Genomic DNA, 18,020 nt, shown 5'->3' on the forward strand with positions numbered 1-18,020 from the left:
TATCATTATGTTGTATGACAGCCATCCACTGGGCTGGACCAAAAATTGAAAAAAAGACTTTAGCTTAGAAATTAGTGTGGTTAGGCAAATGAGATAAGTTCAGACACATTTCATCAACTGAGGTGACAAAATGTCAAGCGAACAGAGGCAAAAATGTGCTTTTTTATCCACTACAAAGTGCTGTATTCAAAAAACAAATTAGTAGTGCTGTACTGAAAACAAAAAACAACATATGCAAAGAGGTTTTGCCTTGATGCAGACTTCCACATGAAAATTGCAATGATGGTCACATCTTGATCACTTAAACATCCTTGAAGAAATACGTGCATTTATCATTTATCGAACACCATTTAATGTGTGGTGCTTTCATTTGTTGCATCTTTTGAAACTAGCAGTGATGTTTTTTTCCTAAAGCAGCTAATTTTCCAACTGCTTCTAAAGGAATATAAAAAATTAACTGCATTATGTTTCAGTTTGTAGGTAAGATATCCATGGGCTATGAAAACATAAAAGCATAGGCCTGCTAAAATAGACAGGAAGGAAGAAAAGTATAAGATATATATGCTTTCTATCTGTAGCATGCAGACAAATACTAGAGCACACATGCAGTTAATGCATGCACAGACAGTAAGAAAATTCATGAAATGCGTAGAGAAATGTATAATGTGTTGTATGTCTCATGCAGTAGATATAATGACCAGACATACAGAAGGTGACAGAGTGGACCTACAGCTCACACCATCGCTAGAAACGGGGAACATGTTAGCTTGATGAAAATCCAGACAAAGTGTGTTCAAATGTGAAGCAGAGATGAACTTATGCAGCCAGGGGGAAATGGTCAACTGATAACACGCTGGAAACTAAAACCAATTAATCTAGTTGTGAGATGTGAAAAAAATGAAGAGGAAAGAGAAAAAGTGGGCTTAACCTGCATGAGTCTATGGCCAATGCATTTACTGTAACGGGATATTGGTTTCAGTAGCCTAAAGATGTGTACACATTTCTGTGATCCATCTAATCCCCCAAATCCTTGCACAAACTATTTTTGGTCAAACGCTGTGATTTCCACATTCATTTAACAATTCTGACAGCTAAAATGGCTTGTTTCTAAAAAAAATTAATCGACTGCTGATCTTTAATTAACTTGATACAGCTTTAAATATATCACACAACAACAAAAACGATTTTCTCAAGTTTCTCTTTTATTTCCACACAGAAAATCTAAATTCACTAATTAAACTGATTTGAAATCTCTAATCTTAACGGGCTTGAAATGTTTCCAAATATTACAAAAACACTATTTAATTCATGCAGACCTTTAATCTATATCACTGATTAGGCTGTACCTAAAAGAAAAAGTGGTTGCTCTTGTCCAGTAGTGAACCAAACACTTGATTAGACAAGAGTCTATAGCCAAGCACTTGTGGGAGATCCTGAGCTGAGCTTTAAAACAACACAGGACAATTTAAGTAGTGTCAAATTTCCCTGGCAATAACGACAATAATGCCTGTCGTCCAGGGGCTGGTCTCCCCACAGCCTGATGGCTCTTGATGGGAACACAGAGAGGAGTATGTAGACGCAGACTTAAAATAACTATGTTTTAGTGTAGGACGGGGAAACCAATTATCTTTATCATTTGGCCCATAGCCTGTTCGATAACACTCTTACATCTAGTGAAATTACAAACTGCCCACGAGCAAAAAAAGTGAACTGGTGAACTTCGCTATAGCACAGCTATGGTACTATAAACCTAAAGCAAAGAGACCATTATACAGCGTCTAGTGAAAGAATCAAGGATGGTTGTTTGACCGGGAATGCACACAACAGCTGTTGTAAAAAATGCTAAAGGTTTTTTTTCCCCGCTGGGAAAGGGAGAAAGCATCTGCATGCCAGCGAGAGATCTGAATAGGACTGAATCTCACTGGGAACATTTTCTTATGCTGTTGTGCTACAAGATGCAACATGTGCAGTATTGCAGCTTTCACTATTTACATTTACACTGTTTACATTACCTCAATGGCCATATGCTGGACACACTTTGTCTCTGTGTAGTTAATAGTATACTATAATGTAGCATAATAAGCAAAGACTGTCAAAAAGTCAAACAGCTCAAAAAAAAGCCTGCGCCTATTACTGAAAGTTCAACAAACATGTACACATGGTTAACTGCCTGCAACAAACTGAAAATGACTCTTTATGTGTTCTCAGCCCTCACCACGCTCACCCATCCATAAAAATCCCATCTCAAGGAGAGCAGAGGTGAGGTCTCTCTCTCACTCTCACTCCCTCTCTCTTGCTCTTGTTCTCTTTCTGTTTTTTCCCTCTAGCTTACACATGCACACAAACAAAACCCTTCTTTCTGTATCATAACTACTCCCACAATTACTCAGACGATTACTCAGATCAATGGTTTACCTGCTTGTTTGAGCTCTTGTATTCTGCTACAGAGTGTCCTGGTAGGCAGAAAACCCTCCAGGCTGAACACATTAAACGGGGTGTCTGACATGGGAACAGGATACTGTAATACCATGCAATAACATGAGGGAAAACAGCAACACTGGCAAAACGTATTGTCAGTCACAGTTGTCACACATGAAAGGGTAACGCAAAAGTCTATCAAAAATGTTCCCGTTACAGTCTGCATCACTGTTTCATAGATCTGCACTGGCACTCCCTTGGCATTAAATCTTTCAAAACATTCTCTGTTAAAAATACCAAAAAGATCTGGTGCAGCAAAGCTCTTCCAGTGACACATATCGAGTGAAGAGTCTAACAAGGGGTTGGGGGTGATTTCAGACTTACTATTTAGAAATGACAATACATGAGCACACTTAATTACCCAGTCTCTAGCCTAGATCAACAGAGTCTCCCAGCAGTGAAGAGACTGGTGTATTCATTAACAATGAAGGCACTCCTTTTTGCAGAGGAACAATCTGCTTTAGAGGGGCAGTTTTTTTCAATGGAAAAAGACAGAGGCTAAAATTCAGGCAATGTTCTCTAAAGAGGAATGAAGGGAAAATCACCACAAATAAAGTCAACACTTTGGCCTATATTTCTGATTGACTTGTTTTGGTCATGACAGAAAATAGCGCTTGTGCACAGACTTGTAAGCGCACTGAACCAATCCCTACAGAAGCTGGCTTTTACAAGTCATAAAAACCTCCTCTATGATGTCTGATCTAGAGTTCTGATCGAGTGCAAATGAAATGAGAGGGAGACAGAGACGAATATTAACCCATAAAGGAAAAATATATGGGATGCTATTTCTTTTATATTTGGTCATACACTATTTATTTTTCCAGCATTTTTACAACATACCGTTAACCTGACTTGATACCCTTCCATCAAATACAGGTTTAAGAAAAGCAAAGAAAAAGCAAGTCCTGGGTCATAATTGATGGATCAAAGCGTAAGCTTTCTCTCTGAGGGTCTGCTCAGGTCCTGATCCCCTGGCCTCAACCTGAAATCACTCTTAGTTAACGACAACACTTCAACTATTGACAGCGTGATCCTGTAAAGCAGACACTTCAATCAACAGAACAGCCGGAGGTGGTGTTGTGTTGGAGAAGAATAAAAGAGGGAGGGGGCATGGGGACGGATGAAATCAAGAAGTAAATAAATGAATTGATGGATGAATAATAGATTGGCCAGCTAGTGGCCTCTTGCAGCAGCAATGCAGTATTAATAACTGACTCTTACTGTTCGTCTCTGTGTCATCACTGATATTCTTAGGTGGACCATGGCCAGCATAACACACTGCTGATCTGTACATTCGATCCGGATTACGAACTTTCTTCAGTCCTTCAGGAGGCAAAGAGAAAAGTAGAGAAAATCGAGGAAAAGAAGCATTCTCCCAGCCTGTGATACCTAAGCAAACTCCCCCATGCAAGCAACATCAACAGAAACTACACACAGTTTTTTGAAATGCATTTAAAACACACAAGAGCTGTTGGGAAAAATGTGATGGGAATAATAATAACACCAACAATAATCAGGGTAATAATACATATTGAATTTGTCTATTGGTTGTTTAAAACAGTGAAGCTTTCCATCAACTCAATCTTTTTCTCTCTACAAGGAAAATGCCCCTTGATATAGGTTAGTATAGCTCTGGCCTGTTTTGATATGGGTCAGTAACACTTCTTATTGTGTCATTGGTGAGCTGGAAGAATCAATACAATCAATCAGTGGAGACCCTGCAAAGCTGTCGGTAAAGGTCTATTACATGCAGACGTCTCAGCAACCACAGACTGGACATGGGTCCCACCCATCCATACTTCACTGATTCAATTAAAAGCCTGGGAAAAAATGTAGCTATATCCTGATTCCACACAAAACTGGCAGAGCAAGTCGTCTGGCATCACGAGGAGGTTAAATTCATCCTTCTTTACAAAACAGCAGAGAAATATTTATGCCATTGCTGCACAAGCACTTTTGTAAGTTAATGGCTGACTGCGTGTTTACTTGATGTTTTCCTGCTGCTTCACCCTGAACTTTGAGTGAAATGATAAGATCGTGAAACTTTTCAAACTGTGCCTGCGTTAAAAAAATGAGAAAAAGCCCTTCCTACACGGGCAGAAACCGCAGGCCTTATTTACTACATTTCAAAAAGCAACCTTTATTGACTGTTTGGATTAGTCTTGGATTTATGCAGGTTAACACACCTGTATGAACTGTAAGTGTGAGTAAACACTCCCTTCATCATTGGATTTGCAATTACCTGCTTTTATATTAATCAAAGTGTGCTACATGATTCTGGTAGGCTGGGAAAAATACCATAAGATTTCAATTCAGAGGTTAATATCATGATTGCATTTTCACATGGTGTTTTCTTTTCTTTACAAACCTCCTTGTTTTATTTCTCACATTTGGCTGTAGTACTGAAATATCTATATGGAATTTCTGCTCTAGCGGATTCATAAGACCACTGGCTGTAGTTTTATCCAGACCAGTGTCAGTGTGAGACATATCAAGCATGTCCTTTCAGTGCCCTCCAGGCTTTGTACTTAAAGTAACGGACACACAGAGCTTTTTATGAGTGTGAAGGGGGGAAAAAAATAACCCCAAGGGGATAGACGATCAGTTAGGCTGGAGAGAAATACCCCAGGATGTAAACATTACACCACGACGTGAGGCTGGGTCATGGCCCCTGGGTTTAACACAAGATGTAACCCTCAGTTGTTATGGGCCATCATAAGACCTGCCAAACAGCTAAGAGCGATCGGCGCTGCCCGCATACCACAAGGACAAAAGGTTAAGGAAACACTGTTGAGCTCTCTTAGTGGCAGCCAGACATTCAGGAACACGTCATGTAAAAACTGTAAAAGCTGTGTTCGTTTAAACGTTTTACATTCCTGCTGAAAAGCCAAAAAGACTTGGTTCAAGTGGAATGATTCACGACAGCTTTATGTAAAAGCTTTAACGGCCAGGTATGCATGAGAGTATATAGCGTTTACATGAAGGTATGAAGCACTCTCTGTCTCTTTATGCCCCCCTTCCTCCTCCTTTTTCCACTGACCGGCCTCATAGGAACTCTGAAAATAACTTGACCGGCTCAGCAATGGGACTTTCAAGTCAAGGTTTGCAGTGAGAGCTCCTCATGTTGGGGGAGACATCGCGATTATCAGCTACAGTCTATTTGTTAAGTTCAGCTATGTAGATGAATTCATTAGGACTATACACCATAGTGAAGTCATTACTATCACAAAACCAGATGTCTTCATTTTTTTTTTGTCATAGCCGCAGACTGATCCCTCATGTAAGTGCGCTTCTGTAGCTCAATACCACCCCCTGGTGGGACTCGCTTTAGTGGTTGGCACACTGACATCCAAACAACTAAAATCCCAGCGTTTTATCATCTCTCCTCACATGGACCGAGACAATTTGAAACATTACAGTAATTCTACATCAAAAAGAATTTGTGTTTGAGGTTACTGACACCAAAGACTGACAGATGCCTGTTTAATTTTAAACCCTGCAAAAAAAAAAACATAAAGAACAGCTCAGAAACAGCTGGACCATTTTTTTTTAATTAAAAAATGTTGTCTTTCTCAATTCAAGCAGCCAGTTTAAAAAAGAAAAGAAAAAGAAAAACCTAGAAAGACTCTTTTCTGCACCCTAAAGCTCTATATAAATCAGCAAATATATATAAAAAACAAGAACATATGATTTGAATTATCTACCACTGTATTCTGTTCAATAAAAAAGTTAGATAATTATCAATAAATCAATTAAAGTAACAATAGCAAAAACGTATGAATACACACAAACTATAACATGTAAATAATCAGGCGTTTAATTCTAAGATCATTGTTGAAAATATATATTTTAACATATACACATTTCATCTGTATCAAAAACACTGAGATTGTAAATAAGTTACTGGCTCCAGCCAGCTTCAAATACCATTATCAGTGAATAGGCGCCAGGAAAACCGGTCCGTTTAAAAATCGTGGATCACATCTTTATTTTCATGCAGGCGTTGTTTAATTACTCACCCAAAAAATCCATGGGCCTGTCTGAATGAGATCAAATCTCTTATGCATATGGGTTGCAATAAAATATTCCACTAAGAAGGAAAATAATTAAGTCTAGTGCATTTCATTTCAAGTTAGCAAGCCGTGTGAAGTCAGCTGAGGAGGGGAGGGAAGTCTTCGTTTTGTCCTATCTGTAAAGTAGTGTAATGGGCAGGCAGGCTGCTGGAAATCCTACTCTCCATCCTCCCTGCTTCCTCCGGTGTGATGGCATTTCAAGTGCGATAGGGCATTGCGAGCGGAGTAGGCATCACAACGCTTTGATGCCCGTGTTTCGGACCAAATATAGGCCAAGTAGTATTAATTGGCATTTGGAAAACGGAGGCTAATATTCGCTCGTTTAAAAACAATACATCACTTCTGGCTCATAAACACTATCCGCTGAAAGCCGAAGAAATTTCTCGCGCTTCAAGAGGTGGGGGACTAAACGACCCTCTCCAAGAGGAGAAAGAAAGAAAGAGAGATAAAAAAACAAGACTTACAGGCTACATTTTAAATCAGACATGTCTTAATAATTAGCCTATTGCAATGCCGTCAAAACAAGCTGCAAAAAGCGGCTTGAAAACAGAGCCGTATTGACATATAAACTAACACAACCAAGCCGCTTTTAAAGCTGGGTAATAAGGGAAGAAGTTGGTCGATGCCAATGACATGTTGTCATTAACTTAGCCTTGTTGTTAACAACTTGAATTGCTCGTCATTTGACAAGGAACCCGAGCACAATAAACGGTAAACACGGCACTTTTGCCACGCTATTCGTCCCAGTGGCGTGCTTTTAAATGTGGGCTACGATGGGAATAGTAGCTTGGCTAGAATGCAAGCTAATATTAGCTGGCTAGGTGATGTCTCCACGTTTTAGCAGCCTATTCGGAGGAAAATAGCGGAGCCGCTTTCTACCGAAAATTTCTCCGCTCGGCTTCACGCGTGTGTCATTTCCGCACGGAGTTGCAGCTCTTCCAAAACCCACACCGCGGTCATACTAGTAAATTAATCCCATTATATTTCTCTTACCTTCCGGCTTGTTTTCGGCAGCCATTTCCCCTTCACGCGCAACATCCTCCTCCTCCTCACGACCGTGGGTACCACGCGCGTGCACGGCGAGGACAGCACGAGGAGGGACCGGAGGAGCAAGCGGCGAGTCGGTCCGACCGAGGCGAACTTATCATTGGCTGTGAGGCGGTGACTGACAGAGAGGCTCCGGGATGAAAAACAACACATCTCACCTCACCTTGGCACCACCAGCCGTATTTTGTTAGGGGTTTTTTAAAATATAAATATTTTTATTTAATATATTTTTACAACTCAGAGGCAATGCTGGTCTTTAAAAGACGGTATTATAAAAAGGGAAAGAAAACTTTAATGTCTGGCAGGTTGCTTTCATAATTTTCCTTCTTTATTTATTTATTTTTTTAGAAACTGATTAGACTGTGAATATTAAATGCTTCCCTTTTGAACCACCCCACCCAAGTTGTTTTACACTGTCATTTCCGAGTGACGCAAAACCAGTTATTAGAAGAAATTAAGTGCCTAATGTTCTTCATTAATTGTTTTTTAATCAAAGTCTGCTTATCTAATCTGATACTGGAGACATGAGCTGGTTCGTACAACTAATAACTGGAGGTTCAGCCTCAGAAAAGAAAAAAAAGAGAGAATTTTCCATAATCATCCATCATGGAGCACTTTGTTTTAAGTTTAATTTTCCCGTATTTAAGACACCGAGTTTGAGTTGAAGACAAATATGCAGCCCTGTAAAGAAACAAATGATAAAGCATTTGAGACATATTGGACAGTTCTCTGCGCAGACTGTCAATCATGTGTCCGTTTACATTGGGGAGCCTGCAGACTACTTTTCCCCCTGTAGGCCTGTCTAAATGATTTCACCACAATACTGAAAACCGCATTGATTTCCAGGAGATGTGGATACCACCTCTTGTTTCACCATGAGGGAGGCTGCCGGCGGTGGAGTCCATGTAAACAGCTGTTTCTGGTCCAGAGTTAACTTTTAACTCTACCCGCTATATGCCACGGAGGATTTTCTTGTAACTGCTATCATTATGGCGCAATCACACATACTTGACAATATACGTTAAATGGCTAGAGGCAATCTAATTACAGATCACTGTGCTTAATCGCTTCAACTGCGGCACTCCACTCAAGGACAGCCTTTAACAGGCTGCTGGCCGTCAGCGTTGAAATGCAGTGTATAGTTTGAGGTGGTGCTGAAAGAACAGCTCCTCTGCTGCCTGCTGCTGCGCCTCGTGCAGTCAACGGCTTGTTGTTATTGCGAGGAGAGTAATTAATGAAAGACCTAATGTGATTTTCTTCACCCCCTGCCTTAATTGCTTCTATAGCTGAATGTGGTGCAGGCAATATCCCTTTAGAATTAAGGCATACACGTTCCCTCTAAAATGAGCAATATTCATTTTCTCTCACATAAAAAAGAACATTCGGTGTATATAAATAATATTTCTCCCCTGCACGTTATTTAGCCATTATATAGTATCATTTGCAAAACTGAAATAAAATAAATCAGGTTGAATGAACACTAAAGTAACTTTAAAGTAAATTCGCGGATGGCTGCAGTGCAAAAACAACAACAACAAAACAAAAGCAAAAAAAAAAAGCCGGGTTACTTCATAATTCTTTCCTGCGCATTATTCCTCATAAGCACATCAACTGCAATTAATGAATTCAAACTTAAATATGCACAGGACCGCGTCGCAATGTGTCAGCATTTAGGAAACGGCCGCGGAGTTGTCGCTCATCCCAACACCAGGGGGCGACAGAGCGCGAAGAGGAGACTTGGAGCGACATAAGTGGCCCAAAGAAGAGATGACCGGGTGTGAACATGGCGTCTCCCTTAGACGATGATGAGCTCGCCAGTGATGATTATTATTCCCTGCTAAATGTCAGAAGAGAGGTACAAAATGCAGCTGGGATCTGAATGATTGCGTGTGCGGATTCAGCATCGGTCGTCCTATAAACTTTATACTGCTGTTATTAAAGCGTTGCTCCCAAACATAGATGAAACATTAGCTAGGCAGCTAACTAGTGACCCTCGACATTGGTTAACTCTTCGGTTGTTTCAGTGAGCACAGAAGGGTCGTGGGGTGACAGCGTAATATGTTGCTTGTGCAGGACAGAGAATCGGTGTGTTTATGTGGCAATCTAAGAGCTGATGTTTCCGGACTGGCAATTGTTTTATTTTCAATTTCACATGTATGTCATGTACTTTGGAGAGTGCTAAGTAGCTAATGTAACTTCGGAGCTGCAGCATGCAACACGCAGTGCTGTTTATAGTATAAATGGACTTTTTAAGTCTGCAGGAATCGGACGTTTTTGGTCGTGATTATTTACTTGTAGCAGCAAAAAGCATCGTGTTTATCTGAAAATTCGTTATGCAAAAGAAAACCATTTGCTGGCAGGCTAAAGTGTATAAGTATACTGAACTATAAATGTTATTACAATTTCCACATTCTTAAGCAAGGAAGGTTAAAAACTGATTCCGAATCGGTTATAAAAATATCACTCCGAGTGATTTTAAAACATAAAATATGCTGGGGTAATGGTAGGCTAGATTACATTTTTAAAAACAATTTTTAATCCGTGTTATGTTATGTTGTAACTATGCTGTGCTCTCTTTTTTTCCCTTCAGGCCACGCAGGAGGAGCTGAAGGCGGCATACAGACGATTATGCATGCTCTATCACCCAGACAAACACCGGGATCCTGAACTAAAGAGACAAGCAGAGCACCTTTTTAACCTTGTACACGAAGCTTATGAAGGTAAGAAGAGCATTGATCCCATTTCCTTTTGATTCCTTTCTCAACCCTGTGTTGAACTGCTGATGCTCTTGAGTATGTTTTGACGTAAAGAAAGCATACTGATGGTTTACATTTTGAATCTCTTTCTAGTGCTCAGTGACCCTCAGGCACGTGCCATCTATGATATCTATGGCAAGCGAGGACTTGATGTTGAAGGATGGGAGGTGAGTCTCTCAGTGACTTGTGACTGGTTTAGACGTCTTCAGTGCCTATGACATATCCTATGTTGAGCTGCTGAGGTCGCTGCCAGCATTTATTGTTCTGTGTGATCCATTGATTGATTGAGTGCCTTGTGGTCATATTTTACATCCAGTGCCAGCAACGATAGAAACAAATGAAATGCTGGGACTTTTTTCTCCCTTGGGTCCACAATGTCTGGTGTCTTCAAACATATTTATCCCTCAAGTTTTGTACAGTCAGTTAAAATAGTTTCTGCAGTCTCATTCCAGGAAATTGCTGACATTTGAGATTCCTAATAATCTGATACTGTGATTATTATTCCTTATATTGAGGCAATGATTGTTATCCTCTCACTTATAAATAAATAGATTGCAGTGAAAAAGTAGCTAGAAATGAATAGAAAGAATCAATGATAATCACTAGTTATGGGCTGTGTTGACGTGGCATGTAATTACGGGGAGGGAGGTGCATGTCAGGTTATGATTGTCTTTACATCGTAGGGTTTCAGAGGGGTTTGCGGTTACAATGTACCTACACGGTTGATTTCCCACTGAAGCATACATCACATCCATAATTAGAAAGAATGGTCGTTGTGTTGAACTATTGTTTGCTATTAAGTAATATACACTGACACATCTGTAACTTCCTTTGCACGTGCGAAAAACTTCAATACCAGCTCTGTAGCGTTCTGAATTACGACAATACCGATTACAAGAGTCAACTTATTCATTCTTAAAATACTGTATATTGAATTCATGATAAATATGACATGCATTGCTAGTCAAAACCAAGCGTAGAGTAAATTTTGTAATTAAATTTTCAGAACTCTGTGGTGTTGTGGTTTGTCTGTGTCTTTCATAGAAAAGATGCATGGTCCAAAACACAAACTCAGTCTTCAGGGGTTCACAAGCTAGTGTAATTCCAGTGCCAGTCTTATCTGTTCCAAATCAAATATGTGGATCCGTCTGCAGTGGTAACCCCATGGGAAATAAGGGAGCAGTCAAAAGTACCTTGTAACTTCTGACCATATTCATTGCAAGTTGACAAAACAATATTCAGAAATTCAAAAAGAAAAAGCCTCCTGTCTTTGTTAGTGTTCAAATATCTCTTAGCTGGATATCGACATCTTGAGAAAGCTGATGGAAACATCAAGAGGCACGCATTAAAAAATAACATCCTTAAAAAATGTAGCATTGGTGCCTTTGTGTGAAACTGTTCTACCTTCGCCTTCATCTAATAATGCTGGACTGTACAAAGTATGATGCAGAAAGAACAAATATTTACAGAGGAAGAATATATGGGAGAGTGATTTATATATTTATTTTTATTTATTTATGTTTCCAAGTGTAAACCTGTATCTGCAACCAGTCAGTTCTGCTCGGTTTACATTCAAATAACATATCTTCTGCCTGCAGGTGGTGGAAAGGAAAAGAACCCCTGCAGAGATTCGAGAAGAGTATGAGCGTCTTCAGAAAGAGCGAGAGGAGAGAAGACTTCAGCAAAGGACCAACCCAAAGGTATGTTTGAGGGAAGATAAGAAACCTCGCATTGAAGTGAATAAAACCCAGGAATGGTGTGCATTTTTTATAAATTTTCAATAAACACTGTATCGATTCGTGATAATTTCACAGGGAACGATTAGTGTGGGTATTGACGCCACAGACCTTTTTGACCGGTATGAAGAGGACTATGAAGATATGGTTGGAGGTGGAGTCCCACATGTGGAAATCAACAAAATGCACATATCACAATCTATAGAGGTAACTGGTTGCCCCAGGATTCTTGCTCTTCTATATATTGGATTAAGAGATGCCAATGAGTCTGTGATGGCTTTTGGGAAAGATGTTTGACTTGATGCTAATAACAGGACTCACAGTTTTATGTATTCTACTGCAGGCTCCTCTCACTACAAAAGACACAGCCATTCTGTCTGGGTCCTTGTCAACCCACAATGGAAACGGAGGCGGCTCTATTAACCTGGCTTTGAGAAGAGTCACATCAGCTAAGGGGTGGGGAGAGGTATGCTGTGTTTTCAGTGGGCATTGCACACTCCCCAGTACTGTAAATTGCTGGGATTTGTCACAAAACTGGCGTGTGTGTGTTTTTAATAACACGCTATGACATTTTAAGATGTGAGACGTTTTTGCTGTCTGTGTTTAAATAGGTAGAGTTGGGAGCCGGAGACACTCACGGACCTTTCCTCGGAATGAAGATATTCCGCAACTTGACGCCTCGATTGTATGCTTAGAAGTGCTAGAGAAAAACAAGTCAATCCTCGATATTTTTGCAACAACGTGAACAATTTCACCGATTTCTTTATTTTGCATGTTGTCTCAGCTTTGTGACTGCTCAGTGCGGGCTCCAGTTTTCATCTCGAGGCGTGCGTCCTGGGTTCACCACGGTGCTGGCCCGTCACCTAGACAAGAACACTATGGGGTACCTGCAGTGGCGCTGGGGGATCCAGTCTTCTATGAACACCAGCATAGTGAGGGACACTAAGAGCAGCCATTTCACCTTCGCAATGCAGGTCAGGAGCCAGGAGTGATATTTAACTGAAAATCACAGCCGGTTATCACAGTATCACCAAGATTAACGCTCACATTTTATCTCTGCAGCTTGGCATTCCTCACACTTTTATGATGATGAGCTACCAGTACAAGTTTCAGGATGAAGACCAGACGAAGATTAAGGGCTCAGTAAAGTATGTTGTTAACGAGCAATATGTGTTCATAATGGAACCCCTGTTGTAGGTCATATTAACGTTGCTTTTCTGGTGTAAAACTCTAGAGTGATTAATGTTTCTATTAAATGAAGTTTGGGTGGGATAATTGTTGTGCAGGGAACTGGCCTGTTAAAGTAAATGATGGGTAGAGTGGTTGTAACTTTGCGCTTTTGGTGCAGATCAGGGTTTTTTGGGACTGTGGTAGAATACGGTGCCGAGAGGAAGATCAGTCGACACAGTGTCCTGGGGGCCACAGTCAGCGTGGGAGTGCCCCAAGGTGTCTCCCTCAAGATTAAGTAAGTGTAACTCGTTGTTCCAATTTCCCATTCATTGGAGTTTCCCGAGTTTCCCTCAATTTCTTGTTGCCATTTCTCCTTTTTTTCACAAATTGGGAGTGTGTATCTGCACATGTTAACACAGGATTCAATACAATATGATGTTAGGTGTTCCTGGGTTATGATTTAAAAGCAAGTGTATGTACAGCTTACATTTTATTTTTAGACACAGACAGACTTAAGGAGAGCATATCACATAAATTAATCATCTGAGAAACAGCGCACAGCTCACTCTCCCACTTGACCTGGAGTTCTGCAGTGTTTTCACTTTGCTGTGTTTTCAACCTCAGGCATATGACTATAGATAGAAATATTAAAACCAACTCTGTATCCACAGACTTAACAGAGCCAGCCAGACGTATTTCTTCCCTATTCACCTGACTGACCAACTCCTGCCTAGTGCTGTATTTTACGCCACAGTGGGACCACTGGTATTCTACCTCGCCATGCAGCAGCTTATTATTCGGCCATATGTGCGGGCCCAGAAGGAACAGTAAGAAACTTTCGTTACCTTAGTTGTTTCACGCAAGCGGTGTTATTGGAAGTAGCGCCACATGTATTATTATGGGCAGATTTTATGAGCTCATTTTATTTCTCCATTTATCTTTGAACTCAACAGAGATTTGGAGAAGCAAAGGGAGAGCTCGGCCTCTGATATAGCCAAAAAGAAACAGGAGGCAGAAGCTGCTGTGAGTATTTTACAAGCTGCGGTGCCGATCCTGCGTTGTTGTCAACGTTAGATAAGGGATGCAGGTGTTGTGTCTATCAAGCAGTATTATTCTTGCCAGTAGAGAGAGATGGGATTAGATAAAATGCAGAGCATTAGTCAAATTCATTAGTTTAATCCACACAATGTAAAACCTCATTATTTGTGTCTCTTTTCATATCTAAAGGTCTTGCTCATGCAGGAGTCAGTGCGCAGGATTATTGAAGCTGAAGAGGCTCGGATGGGTAAGATTAGTAATATTTGAAGAAAGCGGTATCCTGAAAATAATGTTATTTGTTAAGAAAAAATATAATTATTTTGGATTCAGAGCTGTTTTTTACATTTTGAGCGAAATCTATTGATGTCGGCTTGAGTTTTGCCCAGTACAAAGTGTAAATTCTCACATATTGCAGCATTTGGCTACATCAAAAGAAAAAAAATCCTTTATTAGCAAAAGAAAAAAAATCTCTGTTTTCACTTGTTGATAATTCCTACCACACACTTAAAAAAAACATAGAAAACACTGTAATCATCTTCTTCAGAGGTTCACTAAAACCGACTTTCCTTTGAGTATCAGGTAACTTGCATTGTTCACACCAATTTCTTTTTAAATTAAGCTAAAACAGTTAATAAAGAACTATAGTTTTTAGTGGATTTTTGTGACCCTGCTACTTTCTTTTTAGCTGGTGATAATTAGTCTTCTTTGTCAGTTTGTCTTTGATAAGCAGAGGAACAAAAAGCTTTGAGCAGACAGCACAATTTTCACCTATGGGAGTTTGACGAGCGATAATTGCATTATGACACCTGTCACAGTTGAGATTGTTTGATTTTTAGTATCATCAGCGGTCCTTAAGACTTCAGGCCTATAAAGTAACAGTTAATAACAGTGTGTGTGTGCGTGTAGTGACAGGCATGCAGCTGCTCTTTTCTATTTAATTGACCGCACTCATAAATGGTTACAGTGTTGTTTATGCAGCCTGTGATTAAAATGAATTATGGTGTTTTTATGTCTTTTTATTGCGCACTTGCAAAATTACTTTTACAAATGACGAAAAAAAAGTTCACTGGTCTCTTCATAGACTCTTTAGCTGCAACTGCTGGCACATAACGTTCAAACTGTGAAAATAGAGATTTGTGTTTAATAGTCAACCTTGGTTTTCTGAACTCTTAATACTAAACGGGTGTTTTATTGATGTTTTATTGCAGAAGAAAGGTTTTAATGTTGCTGCTGCTTACTTAAACAGGTCTCATTATCCTCAACGCTTGGTACGGCAAGTTCGTCACAGACAACAGCAGAAAACACGAGAGGGCAAAGGTCATTGATGTGACCGTGCCACTGCAGTGTCTGGTGAAAGACTCAAAACTCATCCTCACTGAGGCCACCAAGGTAATAAGTCAAGACTTCCAAACTCAAAATGTAACACTTGAAAAGTCAGTTTTACAAGTATAGTGTTTATTCCAATAATTTTTTAAGAATTAAGTGTTTTCCTGCAGAAAAATAGAGTAGCCTCACAAGTTGACATCCACGGCTCGCTACGTTAGTCTCTTGGCAGTGCTGCATGACTTTGTGTTCCCTTTCCAGTCAGGACTCCCTGGCTTCTACGACCCCTGTGTGGGGGAGGAGAAGAGCCTGAAGGTGCTCTATCAATTCCGCGGGGTCATGCATCAAGTCCTGTCAGGAGACACGGAGTCACTCAGGATACCAAAGCAATGTAAGTCCTTTGGACAGTATGCTTATGCACTCACTGGCCACTTTTTTAGGTACACCTCTTCAGTCATTTTTAAATGCAAAATATCTTAACAGTCAGTCGCATATCAGGAATTCGTCTCATTCGGACATGTAGACACGGTCACGATGACCTGCTGAGGAGAATGGGAGGGAGAAAGGTGGCATATTTATTTCTGCCAAATTGACTGAACTGAGTGTTTCCGAAACTGCTGATCCACTGGGATTTTCCCACACAGCCATCTCTGGTGTTTAAAAAAAGATAAGTGAGAGTGAGTTCTCTAGGTGAAAATGGCATGTTGACGTGAATAGTCAGGCTGATTCAAGCTGATAGGAAGGCAGTGGCAACTTAAATTGAGCACTGCTTACAAGCAAGATATGGAGAAGAGCATCTCTGAATGCACAGCTCTTTGAAACCTGAAGCAGCAGCAAAAGACCACACTGGGTGTCACTCCTGTCCACTAAGAACAGGGAACTGAGGCTGCAATTCAGACCAGCCCAAAATTGGACAAAGGAAGACTGGAAAACCTTTGCCTGGTCTAAAGAGTTTTAGGATGTTTTCAAACCTATAGTTTGTTTACTCTGGTCCAAATCTGTTGCTGAGTTTATAAACTTGTAGGTATTTCCTGTAATATGTAAATGTAATGCCATCAGTATGCACCAAAATCTTTGAGCAGCGTTTCCAGAACTTTATTGAATCTATGCAACAAAGAATCGAGGCAGCTCAGAAGGCAAAATAGGGTCCAGCCCAGTACTGGCAAGATGTACCAAACGAAGTGGCCGGAAGTGAGTACAGTACTAGCATTTCCACAATTTCTATAGAGTTAACATACTTGCAGATTCATACTTTTGTTTTCTGTCTTACCCGTCCTAGTTTTAGATGTTTTAGACTGCAGGGTAAATTTACATCAAATCTAAAAGTCTTTTGATATGTTAAACATGAGATTTTTATTTGTTTGTTTATTTGTTTTTTATTTATTTGAAAATGTCTGTTAAGATATACCGTGCTAGGCTATCTGCCATCTCGGCGTGCCCGATCTGACTTTGTGGATGTTATTTCTACTTTACAGCTCACAGGATTGATGCAGACACATAGGAGCACTCTCCCGCTGACCAAAAAGACTCACCTCTTGACTGTTTAACAGAAGATGGATAAAACTCTGTTTTAGATACGACATGGATTCAAGTCTCTGTTACGCAGAAATTGTGAATTTACTTTTTTGTGTTTATATTCATTTAAATATGCAGAGAGGAATAAAATCATCACAGACTGGAATAATCTGTATCTATGGACTGGGTCGCGGCCTGCTTAAAATTCTGATGTGACACCAAAATCAATGGCTTACCATCTTAATTCCCCGGTGTCCTCGGCTCTTTGGTATCCATTTATTTTTGGTATTGCGTGTAATTTATAACAGAGTTCTGTGTACTGTATTGTACAAAAACTGCAGTGCCTGTGTGACTGAAGACATGTGAATGCACCTCTGTTTAAATGCCATATGATTAAAATCTATCTCTCATGTTGTTGAACTATTATTGCCCCTTTATTTAAAAACACAAAAAGAACCAAAACACCTTTTTTGTCATGCTTTTGGTATGAACTGTCTTTACTTTGTTGTAGCCAAGAAAATAGTCAACTTGCTTTCTTTTTAGCGTTCTTTTGTTTTTACCAGAAATAGAAGAATCGCTTTCTTTTGGGCCTGACTCACAAGTGCGGGTATTTCAGCATGTTTGATTTGCCAGATATTCATAGTGGATGCCCCTCCTGCCACAACCCCGAAGGCATTTGTATGTCGCTCCATGAACAAACGCAGTTCTTTCACTTTCTGGATGAATGTAAAAGATACTGGAACCCTGAGTCACAGCATTATCTCTGCCTGCTCCGGATGACTAACGGGCTCTGGGATGACACGTGAAATTTACAGGAAACCACATCAGTTGACTTCTTGAAATCTAGGCGTCTGTTTCACTTCAGTTTTCCTTTACTTAAGACT

General features: G+C 40.1%; 2 protein-coding genes across 8 annotated transcripts in view; one reads left to right on the forward strand and one right to left on the reverse strand.

The window, feature by feature from the left end:
* Positions 1-7,697, reverse strand: part of camta1a (calmodulin binding transcription activator 1a) — a 281,386-nt gene extending 273,689 nt beyond the window's left edge. For 5 of the 7 annotated variants that reach the window (XM_005930734.3, XM_042224288.1, XM_042224287.1 and 2 more), the window contains exons 1-2: positions 7,545-7,697; positions 3,700-3,801 (exon numbers count right to left, since the gene is read on the reverse strand). In XM_005930734.3, the coding sequence (XP_005930796.1) occupies positions 3,700-3,801; positions 7,545-7,569 (127 nt within the window). In that variant the 5' untranslated portion in view covers positions 7,570-7,697. The other 2 variants (XM_005930729.3, XM_014336280.2) reach the window with 2 other exon arrangements.
* A 1,622-nt stretch (positions 7,698-9,319) lies between these two features.
* On the forward strand, positions 9,320-17,556 carry dnajc11a (DnaJ (Hsp40) homolog, subfamily C, member 11a). Its single transcript, XM_005930735.3, has 16 exons — positions 9,320-9,453; positions 10,189-10,318; positions 10,448-10,521; positions 11,953-12,054; positions 12,169-12,297; positions 12,434-12,556; positions 12,702-12,775; positions 12,875-13,064; positions 13,153-13,238; positions 13,439-13,555; positions 13,932-14,087; positions 14,214-14,283; positions 14,488-14,545; positions 15,545-15,687; positions 15,883-16,012; positions 17,097-17,556. The coding sequence occupies exons 1-16, from the start codon at positions 9,382-9,384 to the stop codon at positions 17,120-17,122; spliced, it is 1,680 nt and encodes a 559-aa protein (XP_005930797.1). The 5' UTR covers positions 9,320-9,381; the 3' UTR covers positions 17,123-17,556.
* The last annotated feature ends 464 nt before the right edge of the window (positions 17,557-18,020 follow it).

This window comes from Haplochromis burtoni, unplaced genomic scaffold (assembly GCF_018398535.1).
Source record: "Haplochromis burtoni strain Fernald_Lab_line unplaced genomic scaffold, NCSU_Asbu1 Contig_134, whole genome shotgun sequence".
Taxonomy (NCBI): domain Eukaryota; kingdom Metazoa; phylum Chordata; class Actinopteri; order Cichliformes; family Cichlidae; genus Haplochromis; species Haplochromis burtoni.